General features: G+C 46.8%; 1 protein-coding gene and 1 non-coding gene across 3 annotated transcripts in view; one reads left to right on the top strand and one right to left on the bottom strand.

Annotated features, from left to right (window-relative positions):
- The window catches only part of LOC129810845 (fibrillin-2-like), an 84,643-nt gene extending 65,917 nt beyond the window's left edge, over nucleotides 1–18,726 (top strand). For both annotated transcript variants that reach the window (XM_055861779.1, XM_055861781.1), the window contains exons 32-64: nucleotides 147–269; nucleotides 610–858; nucleotides 939–1,061; nucleotides 1,786–1,908; nucleotides 2,042–2,203; nucleotides 2,339–2,407; nucleotides 2,506–2,631; nucleotides 2,800–2,925; nucleotides 4,975–5,124; nucleotides 5,279–5,350; nucleotides 5,574–5,699; nucleotides 6,169–6,294; nucleotides 6,849–6,974; nucleotides 7,093–7,209; nucleotides 7,372–7,500; nucleotides 7,740–7,859; nucleotides 8,383–8,508; nucleotides 8,683–8,835; nucleotides 9,006–9,071; nucleotides 10,947–11,072; nucleotides 11,216–11,335; nucleotides 11,505–11,627; nucleotides 12,168–12,299; nucleotides 12,512–12,637; nucleotides 12,838–13,044; nucleotides 13,204–13,329; nucleotides 13,445–13,567; nucleotides 13,761–13,877; nucleotides 14,019–14,147; nucleotides 14,277–14,396; nucleotides 14,687–14,918; nucleotides 15,519–15,678; nucleotides 15,818–18,726. In XM_055861779.1, coding sequence (XP_055717754.1) covers nucleotides 147–269; nucleotides 610–858; nucleotides 939–1,061; nucleotides 1,786–1,908; nucleotides 2,042–2,203; nucleotides 2,339–2,407; nucleotides 2,506–2,631; nucleotides 2,800–2,925; nucleotides 4,975–5,124; nucleotides 5,279–5,350; nucleotides 5,574–5,699; nucleotides 6,169–6,294; nucleotides 6,849–6,974; nucleotides 7,093–7,209; nucleotides 7,372–7,500; nucleotides 7,740–7,859; nucleotides 8,383–8,508; nucleotides 8,683–8,835; nucleotides 9,006–9,071; nucleotides 10,947–11,072; nucleotides 11,216–11,335; nucleotides 11,505–11,627; nucleotides 12,168–12,299; nucleotides 12,512–12,637; nucleotides 12,838–13,044; nucleotides 13,204–13,329; nucleotides 13,445–13,567; nucleotides 13,761–13,877; nucleotides 14,019–14,147; nucleotides 14,277–14,396; nucleotides 14,687–14,918; nucleotides 15,519–15,678; nucleotides 15,818–16,189 — 4,625 coding nt within the window. In that variant the 3' untranslated portion in view covers nucleotides 16,190–18,726. The remainder of the gene's footprint in view (nucleotides 1–146; nucleotides 270–609; nucleotides 859–938; nucleotides 1,062–1,785; nucleotides 1,909–2,041; nucleotides 2,204–2,338; nucleotides 2,408–2,505; nucleotides 2,632–2,799; nucleotides 2,926–4,974; nucleotides 5,125–5,278; nucleotides 5,351–5,573; nucleotides 5,700–6,168; nucleotides 6,295–6,848; nucleotides 6,975–7,092; nucleotides 7,210–7,371; nucleotides 7,501–7,739; nucleotides 7,860–8,382; nucleotides 8,509–8,682; nucleotides 8,836–9,005; nucleotides 9,072–10,946; nucleotides 11,073–11,215; nucleotides 11,336–11,504; nucleotides 11,628–12,167; nucleotides 12,300–12,511; nucleotides 12,638–12,837; nucleotides 13,045–13,203; nucleotides 13,330–13,444; nucleotides 13,568–13,760; nucleotides 13,878–14,018; nucleotides 14,148–14,276; nucleotides 14,397–14,686; nucleotides 14,919–15,518; nucleotides 15,679–15,817) is intronic.
- Nucleotides 381–454, bottom strand: trnav-uac (transfer RNA valine (anticodon UAC)). Its single transcript has one exon. It is a non-coding gene; the product is annotated as a tRNA-Val (tRNA).
- Nucleotides 18,727–18,896: the final 170 nt, after the last annotated feature.

Raw genomic sequence — 18,896 nt, forward strand, 5'->3', positions numbered from 1 at the left:
TAGTTATGATGATGTCATGAAGCTTTGGTCATTTTTTTTACTTCTGTGAATAATGCAAGGTATAAGCCAGAGTACAGACAGAATGAGAGAGGCACTCACATGTTATGTCTCTACATGTATATCTCTGCTGCTTTTCCTTCTCCTAGATATTGATGAGTGTGAGATTGGAGCCCATAACTGTGACATGCATGCTGCCTGCGTCAACGTCCCCGGAAGCTTCAAGTGTCGCTGTCGTGACGGCTGGGTGGGAGACGGCATCAAGTGTGTGGGTGAGTATACAAGTGCTAGGCTGGAACAAAAGCCCGTTCAATGGAATAAAAAGCACGTCATTTTGCAGACACTTTTATCAAAAGCGTCTTCCAGACATGCGTGCGTAGATTTGGATGGTCGGGGGAATCGAACCCACAACCTTGACGTTGTAAGCACCACGCTCTACCAGCTGAGCCATACATCCTTTAACTCTCTAGAAACCGGAGATGTGACTACTATCTACAGTCGTTGATCTCTACAGTACTTCTCAGAATAGGATCTTGAATTGTTATTGCGCGGATGCCTCGTCTACGGACACCGAGTGAACTGATTATGTTTGACCCTCCTCTCTCCCTGTAGACGTGGATGAGTGTTCCACTGAGGAGCACAACTGCAACCTCAACGCAGACTGTGTCAACACCCCAGGCTCCTACCGCTGTGCCTGCAAGGAGGGCTTCAACGGGGACGGCTTCTCCTGTTCTGATATGGATGAGTGTGCTGACAACGTGAACCTGTGTGAGAACGGCCAGTGTCTGAACGCTCCGGGGGGCTACCGCTGCGAGTGTGAGATGGGCTTCACCCCTACTGAGGACAGCAAGGCCTGCCAGGGTCAGAATAACACACACACACACACACACCATCGTTCTGACCATAGACACTGACCGTATGTTTCTCTCCCTCTCCGGTAGATATCGACGAATGTAACTTCCAGAACATCTGTGTGTTTGGAACGTGTCAGAACCTCCCGGGGATGTTCCGGTGTGTGTGTGACGACGGCTACGAGCTGGACCGCAGCGGAGGAAACTGCACTGGTGAGAAGCACACAGCCTCTACCATACTCTGATAACTCTGCCACGGTATCACTACCAAGCCAATCTGGTGAGAAGCACACAGCCTCTACCATACTCTGATAACTCTGCCACGGCATCACTACCAAGCCAATCTGGTGAGAAGCACACAGCCTCTACCATACTCTGATAACTCTGCCACGGCATCACTACCAAGCCAATCTGGTGAGAAGCACACAGCCTCTACCATACTCTGATAACTCTGCCACGGCATCACTACCAAGCCAATCTGGTGAGAAGCACACAGCCTCTACCATACTCTGATAACTCTGCCACGGCATCACTACCAAGCCAATCTGGTGAGAAGCACACAGCCTCTACCATACTCTGATAACTCTGCCACGGCATCACTACCAAGCCAATCTGGCAGCCCTCATATTTCGCCATCAATTTGGACTTTGTATTCCCTCGTTGTGCCACTCAATCTCTCTGTCATGTGCAGCCGCAGTAAGTCTGACTTTATCAAGGCTCTTTCTCCAGTCCTCTCAGTCTAAGTGCATAGCTTTCATATAGTGCATGTGTGTGGTTAAAGCATGTGTGTGTGGATCCATGTGTGTTATTTAATGTTGGTCATAAAGTGTGTGTGTGTGTGTGTGTGTGTGTGTGTGTGTGTGTGTGTGTGTGTGTGTGTGTGTGTGTGTGTGTGTGTGTGTGTGTGTGTGTGTGTGTGTGTGTGTGTGTGTTCCAGACATTAACGAGTGTGCGGACCCTGTGAACTGCATCAACGGCTTGTGTGTGAACACACCAGGAAGCTACCTGTGTAACTGCCCTCCGGACTTCGAGCTCAATCCAACTGGAGTGGGCTGTGTGGGTGAGTACTGGACACCTGGCATCAGAGCAATGCTAATGTCTGGTAGCCATGGAGATGAAGAACCCTCAGCCAATGAATGAGTGGCAGGAAGTGTTGATGGGTGTGTAACAATAATTCCTTTCCCTCATCTCAGACACACGAGTGGGCAACTGTTTCCTGGACACGTTGGCGCGTGGCGACGGTGGCATCTCCTGCAGCGCTGAGATCGGCGTGGGCGTCACCCGCGCCTCCTGCTGCTGCTCCCTGGGAGGAGCCTGGGGAAACCCCTGTGAGCTCTGCCCACCCATCAACTCCAGTACGTACTATAAAGCTTGGTCGAACCAAATCATGACAGACATGCTCTTTTTGTAGACGAACAAAACATCTTGGCCAATTCCACATATATTTTTGTGGAAAATGTGGTATGATCTTTTTTTTTTTTTGTCTGTAGCGGAGTACAAGACACTGTGTCCCGGAGGAGAGGGCTTCAGACCTAACCCCATCACTGTCATCCTGGAAGGTAAACACTGTTCGTCCATATCTTATTATCCTGTTGTATTTATTAAGAGTATGTCCCAACAAACTAAACCGGACTCCTTCTCCCACTGCCCCCACCAGACATTGATGAGTGCCAGGAGCTGCCAGGCCTGTGCCAGGGTGGCAACTGTGTCAACACCTTCGGTAGCTTCCAGTGCGAGTGCCCCGCAGGCTACTACCTCAACGAGGAGACACGCATCTGCGAGGGTAAGTGGGAAAAGGTTACAGAAGGGTCAAATGAGGTCTTTCTCCAGACTTTCCCAGTATTCCTCTGATTCAGTTGATCATTGATGACCGCCTAAAGCCCCAAATAGTAGAAGAAAATAAAAGACATTACTGTGTGTAACCATGTGTATTCTGTGTTTGTGTGTGTAGATATTGATGAGTGCACAGCCCACATTGGAATCTGTGGCCCTGGTACCTGCTACAACACCTTGGGGAACTACACCTGCGTGTGTCCTCCTGAGTACATGCAGGTCAACGGAGGAAACAACTGCATGGGTGAGTCACACCACACTGGGTGATACATACTAAATTATATATACAGTACCAGTCGTACTCATTCAAGGGTTTTTCTTTAGTTTTACTATTTTAATAGTGAAGACATCAAAACTATCAAATAACACATATGGAATCATGTAGTAACCAACAAAGTGTTAAACAAATCAAAATAGATTTTAGATTCTTCAGAGTAGCCACCCTTTGCCTTGATGACAGCTTTGCACACTCTTGGCATTCTCTCAACAAGCTTCATGAGGAATGCTTTTCCAACAGTCTTGAAGGAGTTCCCACATATGCTGAGCACTTGTTGGCTGATTTTCCTTCACTCTGCAGCCCAACTCATCTGAATTGGGTTAAGGTCAGAGGATTGTGGAGGCCAGGTCATCTGATGCAACAATCCATCATTCTCCTTCTTGGTCAAACAGCCCTTACACAGCCTGGAGGTGTGTTTTGGGTCCTTGCAAAGTTGAAAACAAATGATAGTCCCATTAAACGCGAACCAGATGGGATGGCGTATCGCTGCAGAATGCTGTGGTATCCATGCTGGTTAAGTGTTCCTTGAATTCTAAATAAATCACAGACAGTGTCACCAGCAAAGCACCATCACACCTCCTCCTCCTTGCTTCACGGTGGGAACTACACATGCAGAGATCATCTGTTCATCTACTCTGCGTCTCACAAAGACACAGCGGTTGGAACCAAAAATCTTACATTTGGACTCATCAGACCAAAGGACAGATTTCCACCGGTTTAATGTCCATTGCTCGTGCTTCTTGGCCCAAGCAAGTCTCCTCTTATTATTGGTGTCCTTTAGTAGTGGTTTCTTTGCAGCAATTCGACCATGAAGGCCTGATTCACACAGTCTCCTCTGAACAGTTGATGTTGAGATGTGTCTGTTACTTGAACTCTGTGAAGCATTTATTTGGGCTGCAATTTCTGAGGCTGGTAACTAATGAACTTATCCTCTGCAGCAGAGGTAACTCTGGGTCTTCCTTTCCTGTGGCGGTCCTCATGAGAGCCAGTTTCATCATAGAGCTTGATGGTTTTTGTGACTGCACTTGAACAAACTTTCAAATTTTCCAGATTGACTGACCTTCATGTCTTAAAGTAATGATGGACTGTCGTTTCTCCTTGCTTATTTGAGCTGTTCTTGCCATAATATAGATTTGGTATTTTACCAAATAGAGCTATCTTCTGTGTGCCCCCCTACCTTGTCACAACACAACTGATTGGCTCAAATGCATTAAGAAGCAAATAAATTCTACAAATGAACTTTTAACAAGGCACACCTGTTAATTGAAAGGCATTCCTTGTGACTACCTCATGAAACTGGTTGACAGAATTCCAAAAGTCTGCAAAGCTGTCATCAAGGCAAAGGGTGGTGTAACGGTCGTCGGATGATGAAGGATCGGACCAAAGCGCAGCGTAGTAAGTGTTCATGATTTATTCTCAAAAAACACTTGAACAAAATAACAAAGAGCAAAACGACAACGAACAGTTCTGTCAGGTGCAGAAACACAAAACAGAAAATAACTACCTACAAAACACAGGTGGGAAAGGGCTACCTAAGTATGGTTCCCAATCAGAGAAAACAGTAGACAGCTGTCCCTGATTGAGAACCACACCCGGCCAAAACAAAGAAATACAAAAACATAGAAAAATGAACATAGAATGCCCACCCAAATCACACCCTGACCAAACCAAAATAGAGACATAAAAAGCTCTCTACGGTCAGGGCGTGACAGGTGGCTACTTTGAAGAATCTCAAACTGAAAATATATTTTGATTTGTATGACACTGTTTTGGTTACTAAATGATTCCATGCGTTATTTTATAGCTTTGATGTTTTCACTAGTATTCTACAACGTAGAAAATAGTCAAAATAAAGAAAAACCCTTGAATAAGAAAGTAGGTGTATCCAAACTTTTGACTGATTGTGTATGTGTGTGAATAAACATTCAAACAGTTTAGTAACGGTGATTACAAACGGTTAATGAGTTGTGTATTTGTGATGAGTCATTCTCAACCCCGTCTCTGCTGACATCACAGACATGAGGAAGAGCGTGTGTTACCGCAACTTCAACGACACGTGTGAGAACGAGCTGTCGTTCAACATGACCAAGAAGATGTGCTGCTGTGCCTACAACGTGGGCAAAGCCTGGAACAAGCCCTGTGAAGCCTGCCCTACCCCTGTCACCTGTGAGTTGGAACATAAGACACTCGCACACACTCCCATAAACACACATATACACACTCATAGACACACTACCTCCAACTCTTTCATGACAGCCTATAAATACTGTATGTTCCTGGTGCCTATGTTCACTCCGTCGTTTTATCCTCTCCGCCACAGCGGAGTACCAGTTACTGTGTGGGAACCAGGCTCCTGGGTTCATCATAGACATCCACACGGGCAAGCCCATCGGTAAGGTCATCATTAGGTCAAATAGGTTATTCTGGCCTACTGCTTGTTCACAACAAAAACTGCTGAACTGCCAAAACCGATAGATACTATAATCATTATGTTATTATGTGGTACTACTGTAGAACAATAATAATACAATATGATATGGTGCTATTATAAAGTGGCTTGATGGAGTAGCTGAGTGAATGACTTCTAACAGAGCTGTTGCTGTATTGTTCGCTAGATATTGATGAGTGTCGAGAGATCCCGGGGATATGTGCAAACGGAGTGTGTATCAACCAGATAGGAAGCTTCCGCTGTGAATGTCCCATGGGCTTCAGCTACAACAATATACTGCTCATCTGTGAAGGTAAGGCTCAGACACACACACACACACACACACACACACACACAATCATCACCTTTTTCCTTCTCATCAAAAAAAACGATCGTAAACATTCCCTCATATACACATACGTACACACTTTATGTGGCCCTCAAACCAAATATACACGCACACAACACACACACACACACACACACATCCACACACTCACACTTAATAAGCAGTAAAGTTAATGCTGCCCTCCTCTCTCCCACATGAATTGTGAAGACAGACAGCAGAGTATACTGGCCCTGTAGGGGCCTAATGCCAGGGTCTGCCAGTCCAGGGGATTTAAATCACGCTAAAGCACCAAGGAACTGAACCCCAGCCAGTCTGGCACTGTTCTGTTTAGCCCTCCTCAGCCTCTGCATTACCTCACACTGGGCTTTTACTAGGCAGTTATGACCACTGTGACTGATGGTCGCTGCCCGCTCTTGTTTTTCATTCCCTCCAGATATTGACGAGTGTAACAGCGGAGACAACCTGTGCCAACGCAACGCCAACTGTATCAACATCCCAGGGAGCTACCGCTGCGAGTGCTCACCAGGCTTCAAGCTGTCCCCAAGTGGGGCCTGCGTGGGTGAGTCCCAACTCTGTGCCTGGGGGCTGCGAGGATTCACCATCTCAGAACAAAAGGGGGGGGGGGTTGGAGAGATGAGATTATGTTGATTGTTTATAAGTGAAATGTACTACAGTGAGTTTCCCTGTTGAGAGATAATTGTTTTGAGAGTTAGATGGTTTATTAGTCAATGGGAGAACACACTGAGAAGATCAATATTAATGTATTTAATCTCCCCTACTACCAAACCCCGTTCAAAGGCACTTAAATCTTTTGACTTGCCCACTCACCCTCTGAATGGCACACATACACAATCCATGTCTCAATTGTCTCAAGGCTTAAAAATCATTCTTTAACCTGCCTCCTCCCCTTCATCTACACTGATTGAAGTGGATTTAACAAGTGACATCAATAAGGGATCATAGCTTTCACCTGGATTCACCTGGTCAGTCTATGTCATGGAAATACTTTGTATACTCAGTGTATATTTTTGATCTCAATGGAACTTCCTGGTTAGATTATTTAAAATAAATAAACTAAAAAGGTGTGTATCTTCTCTCCCTGTGTGTGTGTAGACCGCAACGAGTGCCAGGAGATCCCTAACGTGTGTAGCCACGGAGAGTGTATCGACACCCAGGGCAGCTACCGCTGTCTCTGCCACAACGGCTTCAAGGCCACCGCCGACCAGACCATGTGCATGGGTGAGTAAAGAGTCCCAGTAAACTCAATAGACTTACCATAGCAGACACAGTAGACACTCTGTAGTTCGTTTTCAATCATCTCACCTCGGTCTCACCCCCTGGTCTCGCTCCGTCTCAGATATTGATGAGTGTGACAGACAGCCGTGTGGGAACGGAACCTGTAAGAACACGGTGGGCTCCTACAACTGTCTCTGCTTCCCTGGATTCGAGCTCACGCACAACAATGACTGCATGGGTACGTATGACATCCCGAGGTATCTCATCATGGAAAATAACACTGTGGCGACAGTTAAGGAGTAGTTCAGTCGAAATGTTAAAAGGGATTCTTTCGAGTAGCATATTTTGAATAATTAGATGAAATCTTATGAACTGTCTCCACTTCCCTGTCCCCCTCCAGACATTGATGAGTGCAGTGCGTTGGTGGGTCAGGTGTGTAGAAACGGCCAGTGTATCAACAGCCTGGGATCCTTCCAGTGTCTCTGTCAGGATGGCTACGAACTCACCCCCGACGGAAAAAACTGTGTCGGTAAGCAACGTCAACACCCTAGCAACTGTAAACCTGGGTCAAGTACATTTGTCGTATACTTTCGAATATTTGATTCAAGCTTGATTTAGTTTGCCTGGTACACTGGAGCCAATGGAATGGTCCCCAAAGTGCAAACCCCAAGCTAAATCAAGTATTTGGAAGTATTTGATGTATGTCTTGGGGTGTATAGTGTGTTTTCATTGAGGCGTACTGTATAATCACACAATGTTCTTCCTCAGATATCAATGAGTGTGTGAGTCTTCCTGGTACCTGCTCTCCTGGAACCTGTCAGAACCTGGACGGGTCGTTCCGCTGTATCTGCCCACCTGGATACGAGGTCCAGAACGACCAGTGTATAGGTAGGAGCCCTACACACACACAGACACAAACACACACTCCGTCACGCATTTAACTATTTGGAGGTGAAAGAGACCATTAACTTTGACGCAAGTTCACACACACTGCATAGCTACCACAGAGAACATGACTTCATTACTTCTGCACATTCTGATGCCACCTGCTCACACAGATAGAGCCAGCACACGCCCCCACCTACACATCAGGGTGTCAACGACCTGCAGTGACCCTGCCTTCTGGCCCAACACACACCCACACCACACGCTGTGTAACAGCCTTATAGCCTTGTTGCAGCAACACCATCTGGCCTTAGAGTGTGTGTATGTATGTATACACACACGTAGCCATCCATACATACACATACACCATCTGGCCTTAGAGTGTGTGTATGTATGTATACACACACGTAGCCATCCATACGCACACATACACCATCTGGCCTTAGAGTTTTCTGTGATTTTGCACTCATTCCCTCTCCCGCCTCTCATCCCTATTGCCCTGTCGGTCGCTCACTTTCTCTTCCAGATATCAACGAATGTGAGGTGGAGCCCAATATCTGCCAGTTTGGCACGTGCACCAACACCCCAGGAAGCTTCCAGTGTATCTGCCAGAATGGCTTCGTCCTGTCGGACAATGGGCGCCGCTGTTTGGGTGAGAGAGAGAGAGAGAGAGAGAACTGTACATTACAGTAGTCATTAAATGGCCAAGTAACAGATGTGTTAGAAATCACAGCACCTCTGTCCTTTCCAGCAGACCCACTAGTGGGAGTCTATTGTCTGCTATCCACCTGACTGTGTTTTTTCTCCAACCCCCTCTGAATGACAGATACCAGAGAGAGCTTCTGTTTCACCCGCTTCGAGTCAGGCAAGTGTTCTGTGCCCAAGTCCTTCAACACCACCAAGGCCAAGTGCTGCTGCAGCAAGATGCCAGGCGAGGGCTGGGGAGACCCCTGCGAGCTGTGCCCACGTGAGAGCGAGGGTGAGTCACGCGCACGACGCGCACGTTCCACACACCTCACTTCCAGTACTTTTCCATTCAGTGTTTGTTATGATAACGTATTCCTCAACACAAGCCAGTTGATGAGAACTAAGCCTAGTGGATCTTGTTCTGTCAGTGTGTGTACATTTAACGTGCCCTTGTGTCTCCAGCGTCCTTTAAAAGCCTTTGTCCCTACGGCCATGGATCCCTGCCTGGACTTGGGGACGCCCGTGAGGGTGAGTGACAAGTGACACGACTGGGCCAACCCCAGACATACCAACCCCTCAAGTGAATCAGCTCTCTGATGACCAGATGTCAAAAATGTCTGGACAATAAACTGTCCTCATCTGTCTTTCTGTAGACATGAACGAGTGTCTGGACAATAAACTGTCCTCATCTGTCTTTCTGTAGACATGAACGAGTGTCTGGACAATAAACTGTCCTCATCTGTCTTTCTGTAGACATGAACGAGTGTCTGGACAATAAACTGTCCTCATCTGTCTTTCTGTAGACATGAACGAGTGTCTGGACAATAAACTGTCCTCATCTGTCTTTCTGTAGACATGAACGAGTGTCTGGACAATAAACTGTCCTCATCTGTCTTTCTGTAGACATGAACGAGTGTCTGGACAATAAACTGTCCTCATCTGTCTTTCTGTAGACATGAACGAGTGTCTGGACAATAAACTGTCCTCATCTGTCTTTCTGTAGACATGAACGAGTGTATGGACAATAAACTGTCCTCATCTGTCTTTCTGTAGACATGAACGAGTGTCTGGACAATACACTGTCCTCATCTGTCTTTCTGTAGACATGAACGAGTGTCTGGACAATACACTGTCCTCATCTGTCTTTCTGTAGACATGAACGAGTGTCTGGACAATAAACTGTCCTCATCTGTCTTTCTGTAGACATGAACGAGTGTCTGGACAATAAACTGTCCTCATCTGTCTTTCTGTAGACATGAACGAGTGTCTGGACAATAAACTGTCCTCATCTGTCTTTCTGTAGACATGAACGAGTGTCTGGACAATAAACTGTCCTCATCTGTCTTTCTGTAGACATGAACGAGTGTCTGGACAATAAACTGTCCTCATCTGTCTTTCTGTAGACATGAACGAGTGTCTGGACAATAAACTGTCCTCATCTGTCTTTCTGTAGACATGAACGAGTGTCTGGACAATAAACTGTCCTCATCTGTCTTTCTGTAGACATGAACGAGTGTCTGGACAATAAACTGTCCTCATCTGTCTTTCTGTAGACATGAACGAATGTCTGGACAATAAACTGTCCTCATCTGTCTTTCTGTAGACATGAACGAGTGTCTGGACAATAAACTGTCCTCATCTGTCTTTCTGTAGACATGAACGAGTGTCTGGACAATAAACTGTCCTCATCTGTCTTTCTGTAGACATGAACGAGTGTCTGGACAATAAACTGTCCTCATCTGTCTTTCTGTAGACATGAACGAGTGTCTGGACAATAAACTGTCCTCATCTGTCTTTCTGTAGACATGAACGAGTGTCTGGACAATAAACTGTCCTCATCTGTCTTTCTGTAGACATGAACGAGTGTCTGGACAATAAACTGTCCTCATCTGTCTTTCTGTAGACATGAACGAGTGTCTGGACAATAAACTGTCCTCATCTGTCTTTCTGTAGACATGAACGAGTGTCTGGACAATAAACTGTCCTCATCTGTCTTTCTGTAGACATGAACGAGTGTCTGGACAATAAACTGTCCTCATCTGTCTTTCTGTAGACATGAACGAGTGTCTGGACAATAAACTGTCCTCATCTGTCTTTCTGTAGACATGAACGAGTGTCTGGACAATAAACTGTCCTCATCTGTCTTTCTGTAGACATGAACGAGTGTCTGGACAATAAACTGTCCTCATCTGTCTTTCTGTAGACATGAACGAGTGTCTGGACAATAAACTGTCCTCATCTGTCTTTCTGTAGACATGAACGAGTGTCTGGACAATAAACTGTCCTCATCTGTCTTTCTGTAGATATGAACGAGTGTCTGGACAATAAACTGTCCTCATCTGTCTTTCTGTAGACATGAACGAGTGTCTGGACAATAAACTGTCCTCATCTGTCTTTCTGTAGACATGAACGAGTGTCTGGACAACCCAGGCGTCTGTGTGAACGGTGTCTGTATCAACACGGACGGATCGTTCCGCTGCGAGTGTCCCTTTGGCTACAACCTGGACTACACCGGGGTCAACTGTGTTGGTGAGCTGACCCCTATTGGTGTTGATAATGATGATGATGAAGATTAGATATACTTTCCTTCAAGATTACATTCATGTCAGAAGTCAACATACCTGAGGACAAATTCATTTACATAATCACCCCCCCCCCCCCCCCCCCCCCAGACACTGACGAGTGCTCTATAGGAAACCCCTGTGGTAACGGGACCTGTACTAATGTGGTGGGAGGCTTTGAGTGCTCCTGTCATGAAGGCTTCGAACCTGGCTCCATGATGACCTGTGAAGGCATGTAACATCATACAAACACACACCCATGACCTTTCACCTGGAAAATTACAAATGCTTACGATGATATACCGTCCGATTGTACATTTATTCTTGTACGATAGAATGCTCATGTACTCATCTCTCTCCCTTTCTCATTCTTGCTCTCTCCCTCCATCTCTCTCTCCAGATATCAACGAGTGTTCTCTTAACCCCCTGCTGTGTGCCTTCCGTTGTGTAAACACCTTTGGTTCCTACGAGTGCATGTGTCCCTCGGGCTACGTGCTGCGAGACGACCACCGCATGTGCAGAGGTGAGGGGACGCGGCATAACCTACCTCCACACAGGAGTCTCTGTCTCTCTCTGTGTCTCTCTCTCTTTCTCTGTCTCTCCCTCCACAGGAGCCTGTCTCCCTCTCTGTCTCCCTCCACATGAGCCTTTTCTCTCTTTCTCTCAGGACTCTCTTTTTTATCAGCAGTCATATGAAAACCCTCAGTAAGACTAACCCATGTGGGGTAGCTATTATACAGCTGTGTTAAAGTGAAGTTAGTCTATCATCGTAAATTCAGCCGGCTGGTTTTATATGGTCATGCTTTAGAGATGCCAGTTTTACAGTGAACTTGATTCATGGCTGGATTATGAAGATACAGTACGTTACGGTATAATCATTCATCTGTTTTAGTAATTTGTTTTTTCCCGCTTCTTATTGGTCAAATGGATCAGTAGCCTAGACATCTTTGTCTATTTTTCTTTAAACATTTCCTCTCCTCGTCTCTCTCGCTCTAACTTGCTTTCCCTCCCTCTCTCTCCCTCCCCCTCTCTCTCTCTCCCTCCCCTCTCTCTCCCTCTGCAGACCAGGATGAGTGTTCAGAGGGGCTGGATGACTGTGAGTCCAAGGGCATGTCCTGTAAGAACCTGATTGGCACTTTCATGTGTATCTGCCCCCCTGGCATGCAGCACAGACCTGACGGAGATGGCTGCATGGGTGAGTCACACACACACACACACACACACACACACACACACACACACACACACACACACACACACACACACACACACACACACACACACTGCAGGAGAGACCACTTCTTGAAAGTGATTCCATTTTATGTCACACTGTTCTAAACTCTCATCTTTTGCCATCTTCTCCTTCATCCTCTCCTCCTCATCCTCTCATCCTCCTCCCCCTGGCAGACCTGAATGAGTGTCGCGCGAAGCCTGGCATCTGTAAGAACGGGCGCTGTGAGAACACAGTGGGCAGCTACCGCTGTGTATGCAACGAGGGCTTCCAGCCCAGCTCCACTGGAACGGACTGTATCGGTGAGAATATCACCACAGAGGATTCTGCAGAAGGGTGCACAATCCATCCATGCAATGTCAATGCAGCCACATCAAAACCAAAGCATGAAAGACTGTATCACCCCTTCCACACACATACTTGATATGCGGCTCCTGTAAATTGCGGACTCATCTCTCCCTCTCTCCCCCTGTCCTTCTCTCCCCTCCCTCCACCCCTACAGATAACCGACAGGGCTTCTGTTTCACCGAGGTGCTCCAGACTATGTGTCAGCGGGGCTCCACCAACAGGAACAGTGTCACCAAATCTGAGTGCTGCTGCAATCTTGGGCGCGGCTGGGGACCCCAGTGTGAGCTCTGCCCACTGCCTGGCACCGTGCAGTACAAGAGGATGTGCCCACTGGGACCCGGGTACACCACCGACGGCAGAGGTTAGCTAGAGGAGAGGACGTGAGAAAGGGGTTGAGGGAGGGGGAGAGGAGATGGTAACGGAACGTGGAAGGAGAAAGGGATGAGAGAGGGTTAAGGGGGGTAAGAGGGGTGTGTATGTGTGTGTGTGTATCTAACATTCCCGCCCGCTGTTGTTGCAGACATCAATGAGTGCACGGTGATGCCAGACCTGTGTAAGAACGGCCAGTGCATCAACACCATCGGATCGTTCCGCTGCCACTGCAACGTGGGTTATACCACCGACTTCACCGGCACCTCCTGCATTGGTATGACCCGTCCCTCTCTCTTTCTTACCGGGCCTTGGACCAAACCATCCTGGCTGCGGGGTAGAAATTGCTCTCATTCTGACCTTATTACTCACCACTGTCTGTCGTGTTTTAGATATGGATGAGTGTTCCGCGTCTCCCAAGCCCTGTAACTTCCTGTGTAAGAACACAGAGGGCAGCTACCTGTGCTCCTGCCCCAGAGGATACACCATGCAGCCTGACGGAAAGACCTGCAAAGGTGGGTGGACCCTGCTCCTGGCCACTCGCACAGCCTTCAAGACCAGTCCGATAAATACTGAAACACGAGTTCCCATTTCCCCATGATCCTTCTATCTGAATAGTCTAACATGTTAACTGGTACTTTCATACAATTACATCCAGTATATATGTTTTCTTCACAGTTTATTAACAAATCCACATTTCTACTCCAGATCTGGATGAGTGTTCCACCAAGCAGCACAACTGTCAGTTCCTGTGTGTCAACACCATCGGAGGTTTCACCTGCAAGTGTCCTGCAGGCTTCACCCAGCACCAGACCGCCTGCATCGGTGAGGGGCCATGAACAAGATACACACTTTGTTTAGGGCAATTCTACTTCCGAGAAAAGTCCAAGAACTCTGAAGACTTAAAACTGGTAGTTGAATGGTTTTGAACGAAATCTCATGAATGTGTATCTTCATCTCTCGTAGACAACAATGAGTGTAATGGGCAGAACAGTGTGTGTGGCTCCAGGGCTTCCTGTGTCAACACTCCCGGGAGCTTCAACTGTGACTGTGGGAAAGGCTTCTCTCTGGACACCACTGGCCTGGAGTGTGAAGGTGAGGACCCGACGCACACACACACCGCTCCCCGTCATAAGCACACACACATAACACTCCACCCACTTTTGCTAGTTTCCCCCCCAAAAAAAATATTAACCCCCCCCATGTCTGTGACTTCTCTTTCAGATGTGGATGAGTGTGGCAGTAACCATCGCTGTCAGCACGGCTGTCAAAACATGATGGGAGGCTTCCGCTGTGGCTGTCCTCAGGGCTATGTACAACACTACCAGTGGAACCAGTGTGTGGGTGAGTGGGACAGACACACACCAGTCACTTACTTAAACCCATTTTGATTCAAGCGGTGCGTACGGCCACAAGATATGTCACTGCCCAGTATTGAGACATAGGCTCTGTGCTCTATGTGTGTCATATCCTCAATGAAGATTCCGGACCTAACTTACCAAGTATCCGCGTCAATGAGAAAGACAAATGAAAGGTAGAACAAAATCTGATACCGTGGGCAGTCTGTGCACAATGTGCTTAGGTTGGTATTTTTCTCATTTTTGACTCTCTCTCTCTCCCTCCCCTTCCTGTAGATGAGAATGAGTGTTCGGGTGCGTCTGTGTGTGGCTCGGCCTCCTGCTACAACACCCTGGGCAGCTTTAAGTGTTTGTGTCCGTCCGGCTTTGACTTTGAACAGGGAGGGGGCGGCTGCCAGGATGTCAATGAGTGTTCCATGGGCAGTAACCCCTGCAGCTTCGGCTGCTCCAACACAGACGGAGGATACCTGTGTGGATGTCCTGGAGGGTACTACAGGGCTGGACAGGGGTGAGTGATTTCCCAAATGGTGTCAGGTATACCCACTGATGGGTTGTTGCTGATTTCTTACGGGTTACTCAAAGCTGCGTCTTGGTTACTACTTAAGTCACTACTTATTGGGCAGTGAATACATACAAGATATGTATTTATTTTTATTTCAAAAATGTATTTGAAACCACTGGGAACCACACCCTCATACCACACAGCACTGTACCAACGGTCTAACGCTTATTATCTCCACAAGAAAGACTATCTCCCTGTGTTATAATTAAGCAATAAGGCCCGAGGGGGTGTGGTATATGGCCAATATACCACGGCTAAGGGCTGTTCTTATGCACGACGCAACACAGACTGTCTGGATACAGCCCCTAGCCGTGGTATATTGGCCATATACCACAAACCCCCAAGGTGCCTTATTGCTATTATAAACTGGTTGCCAACGTAATTGGAACAGTAAAAAAAATATTTTGGGTCATACCCGTGGTATACGGTCTGATATTCCATGGCGTTGAGCCAATCAGCATTCAGGGCTCGAACCACACGGTTTATACATGTGGATAAATGTGAGTAGTATGCCCTGACGTCTGTATCTCTCTGTTGACTCCCCAGTCATTGTATAACGGGCCAGGGCTTCCAGGACCAGTATAGTTCAGAGGGAGATGATGAGGACAGTCTGTCTCCAGAGGCCTGCTACGAATGTAAGATCAACGGAGACGTCGGCAAGAAGGGCCGACACAGACGTCACGCTGCTGGGGACAACGACCTCAAGGTGCTGTTCTGCTCTTTTCTGCTCTTTTGTGGTCTCCCACTCATTCTTACATCTACAGGTTCTAAACGTCTACCTGTTGTGTGTTGTATGTGGTTGTTATGTCGCTATGTGCTGACCCTCTCCTCCTTCGTCTCTCCAGGAGGTGAGCATGGCCAGCGTGGACACCCAGGAGTCCATCCCCATGAACCTGAGCCTGGCCTCGCTGCACAACAAGGAGCCCCTGCTGGAGCTGCTGCCGGCCCTGGAGCCCCTGGAGCACCATGTGCGCTACGTCATCACCCACGGCAACCAGGACGAGCACTTTCGCCTGCTGGAGCGCCGCGACGGGAAGAGCGTGCTGAGGTTGGGCAGGAAGTCGCCTCCCCCTGGCTCCTACCGCCTGGAGATCGCCAGCCTGCCCCTGTTCGGGCCGCGGCGCCTCCGACAGCTGGAGGAGGAACATGACAGCGACTACCTGCTGGGAGAGATAGGAGACGCCCTACGCATCAAGCTGCACATCCACCTGCACTGAGCTGCAAGCACTCCAACCCTCCCTAGGCTCCCTACTTTCTTCCCTTTCAGCCCCTGGACTGACTTTATAATGACCCCTCTGACCCTTGACCTTAACCCCAGGACCATCCCCAACCAATCGGGGTAGGGGGCTTTGAAAGACTGAGTCAACCAGCCCAACCACCACTTTTTAATTGTCAAGGTTCTTTTCTTTTCTTTTTTTACCCCCCCGACCCACCCCTCCTATTCCACTTGGAGAAGGAGTGGAGGAGATTACAGAAAGGTATGCAGTGTTTGGACCACAAACCCCTGCCATTTTAGATTTTACACACAAAATGGCTGACGAGAATCCATGAAGCACTTGGATAAGTGGAAATGGAAGGAGATGCACAAAAAAGCTGAAAATGTTTGAAATGGTAAAGAAAGTGTTATAAAGTAGAAGGAAGAAGTATTTTACTGTTGAGTTGAGTTCGTGTAGGACAATCTTCTTATGGTGAAGTGGAAATGTAAGAATCACTGATTTGCTAGGAGACAAATAGGGGTGTGTGTTGGTGAATGGTGGTCCAAGCAGTCCCTCGCCTGTCTGTAATCTCTGTGAAATCACAACACTGGGGTTAGAGGTCATGCTTCACCCTACTCAGTATTCTAACGTGTCAGTTAATGTATTGTAGTGTTAAAAAAATGTTCACAAGAAGGACTGCAACATTTACGCAACATGTCAGGTTTAACACTAATGTAATGGAGAGTTGGTCATCATGCATAGTATCAATTCTAGGAGTAAAACACCAGCTTTATACTGTTTATAATCATGCTTTTATGTAAAGCAGTGGTAAGCAGGGACTCTCTGGTGTGATGCCGTGTGCTACTGGCCCGTGTTCTGTTACCTCAATTCTTCTCACTCATCTCCTCCACTCACCATACATTAGCGCTGTTGTAATGCCTCCTCTGGCCAGGAGAGGGCCACACTGTCCCTCAGCATGAACCATGTCCAGAGACAGAGGTAGAAGTTCGCCCCTAATCACTGTTCCAGGTTCAGATCTTGTTTTATCTCCTAAATGGTTACGGTTAGGATTGGGGTAGGATAATCTGATCCTAGCTCTGTGGTTAGGGGCAATGTCTACCTCAAGCCTTAGGTCCTCTCTCCAATAGGCTGCCAGGACATTGTACTGCAGTTTTATTATCATGCACTGAAACTGCTCATTGAATTTAATCAGGGAGATTTGCTTTGAAACGCAGCAAACAGGTCCTGAGGGATTCAGCTTTTCTGAGAGTTGACATTCTGACTGGCAGTGAGAACTCTTGGACGGCTGAACCATCTGCTGCCCATAGAGAAACATAGCTGGGGATGAAAGATACTGTAACAACCTCAATGGTACATGACAACGCTACTGCAAACAGACGGTTAACGTTTGAGATTTGTACAGAACACATAAATGCACACACATATACAACACACACAGGTGAACTCTGAACCTTACTGAAAACAAGCATCCATCAGGGCATACTTTGTTTTTTTCTCTCAATGAGAAAAAGGTGCTAAATACTTCCCTCTTACGCTGTACAAAAAAAAGATTGCGGTCTTGAATCTTGATTGCGGAAAAAAGTGACATTTTTACTAGGTTTTTTTTGTTTTGTGTTTGTCTGTCTTTTGTAATGTCTTAATGCTGAGAACCAATATTATCGAACTTGCTTCTTGAAAATGTAATTGTATATTTTTAAGTGAAATGTAGATGTTTTTGTTGTTTTTAAACAGCGTCAAGGCTGCCCAAACCAAATACTTATTGTAAACCCAAGGTTGAAGTCCTTAAAGTGCTGGTGACTTTGTTCTGCTCAGATAAAAAAAAGAAAAAGATCAAATCAAATCCTAAAGTGGCATCCATTTTGTGATCATGCAGTAGATTAGAACATGGCCTTAATTAAGTACCGCTGTTTACCCATCATTGTCCTACTCAGCTCATACTGTAGTCTCTGAGCTCATAATGCTGTCGGTTAGTGGGTGCGGAGTTCCAGCAGCCTAGTCCTCGATAAGTTCGTGCAACGGACCATAGGTGTTGACAAGACGACACTAAACAGATCTTGGACCAGGCTAAATTGAGTGTCAGTGACCAAAACACACAGCTACAGTAACATTCTCACTCTACAGTATGTCTCAGTATTGTGAAGTTGACACTGTAACAAGCCTATAGGATCAATGCAAACTCAACGTGGCCATCTATCTCACACTAGCAGTGAGTGTCTCTGTCTAGTAACCTATCTCTGGTGCCCAACTATGATTCTGCTCTCTGAACATGCACTGTTCCCACAGCCTGGGCTATATTTATGCATAAAACATTTAACATGGGAACTTTGTATACTTTGTATCATTTTGTATCTGGTTTGTTATTTTATTTGCCACTATGTTAAGGAAAGAATGTGCGTGTGCATACTGTATCTCAGCTTCAGCGGCAACCTTGAACTTCACTGTTATCAATGCCCGATCGGTCAATGCTGATTTGAATTTGAGGGAGTAAAGAACTCAAAGGTTAGTTCTTCAGAGGTGTTTAGGGGGGGGGGGGGGGGGGGGGGTTGTAGAGAATGTAGCCTCAACACCTATAGATCTCTCAGAAACCAGCTGACAGTTTCAATAAGAATCATTAAACCATTACTCTATCTAGGGCAAAACTGAACATCCCTCACAAACTAGTCTTTTCCAATTTTCAAAACTCTTATTTTATGCTGGGACAAAATCC

The sequence above is a fragment of the Salvelinus fontinalis genome, chromosome 14 (genome assembly GCF_029448725.1).
Source record: "Salvelinus fontinalis isolate EN_2023a chromosome 14, ASM2944872v1, whole genome shotgun sequence".
Lineage (NCBI taxonomy): Eukaryota > Metazoa > Chordata > Actinopteri > Salmoniformes > Salmonidae > Salvelinus > Salvelinus fontinalis.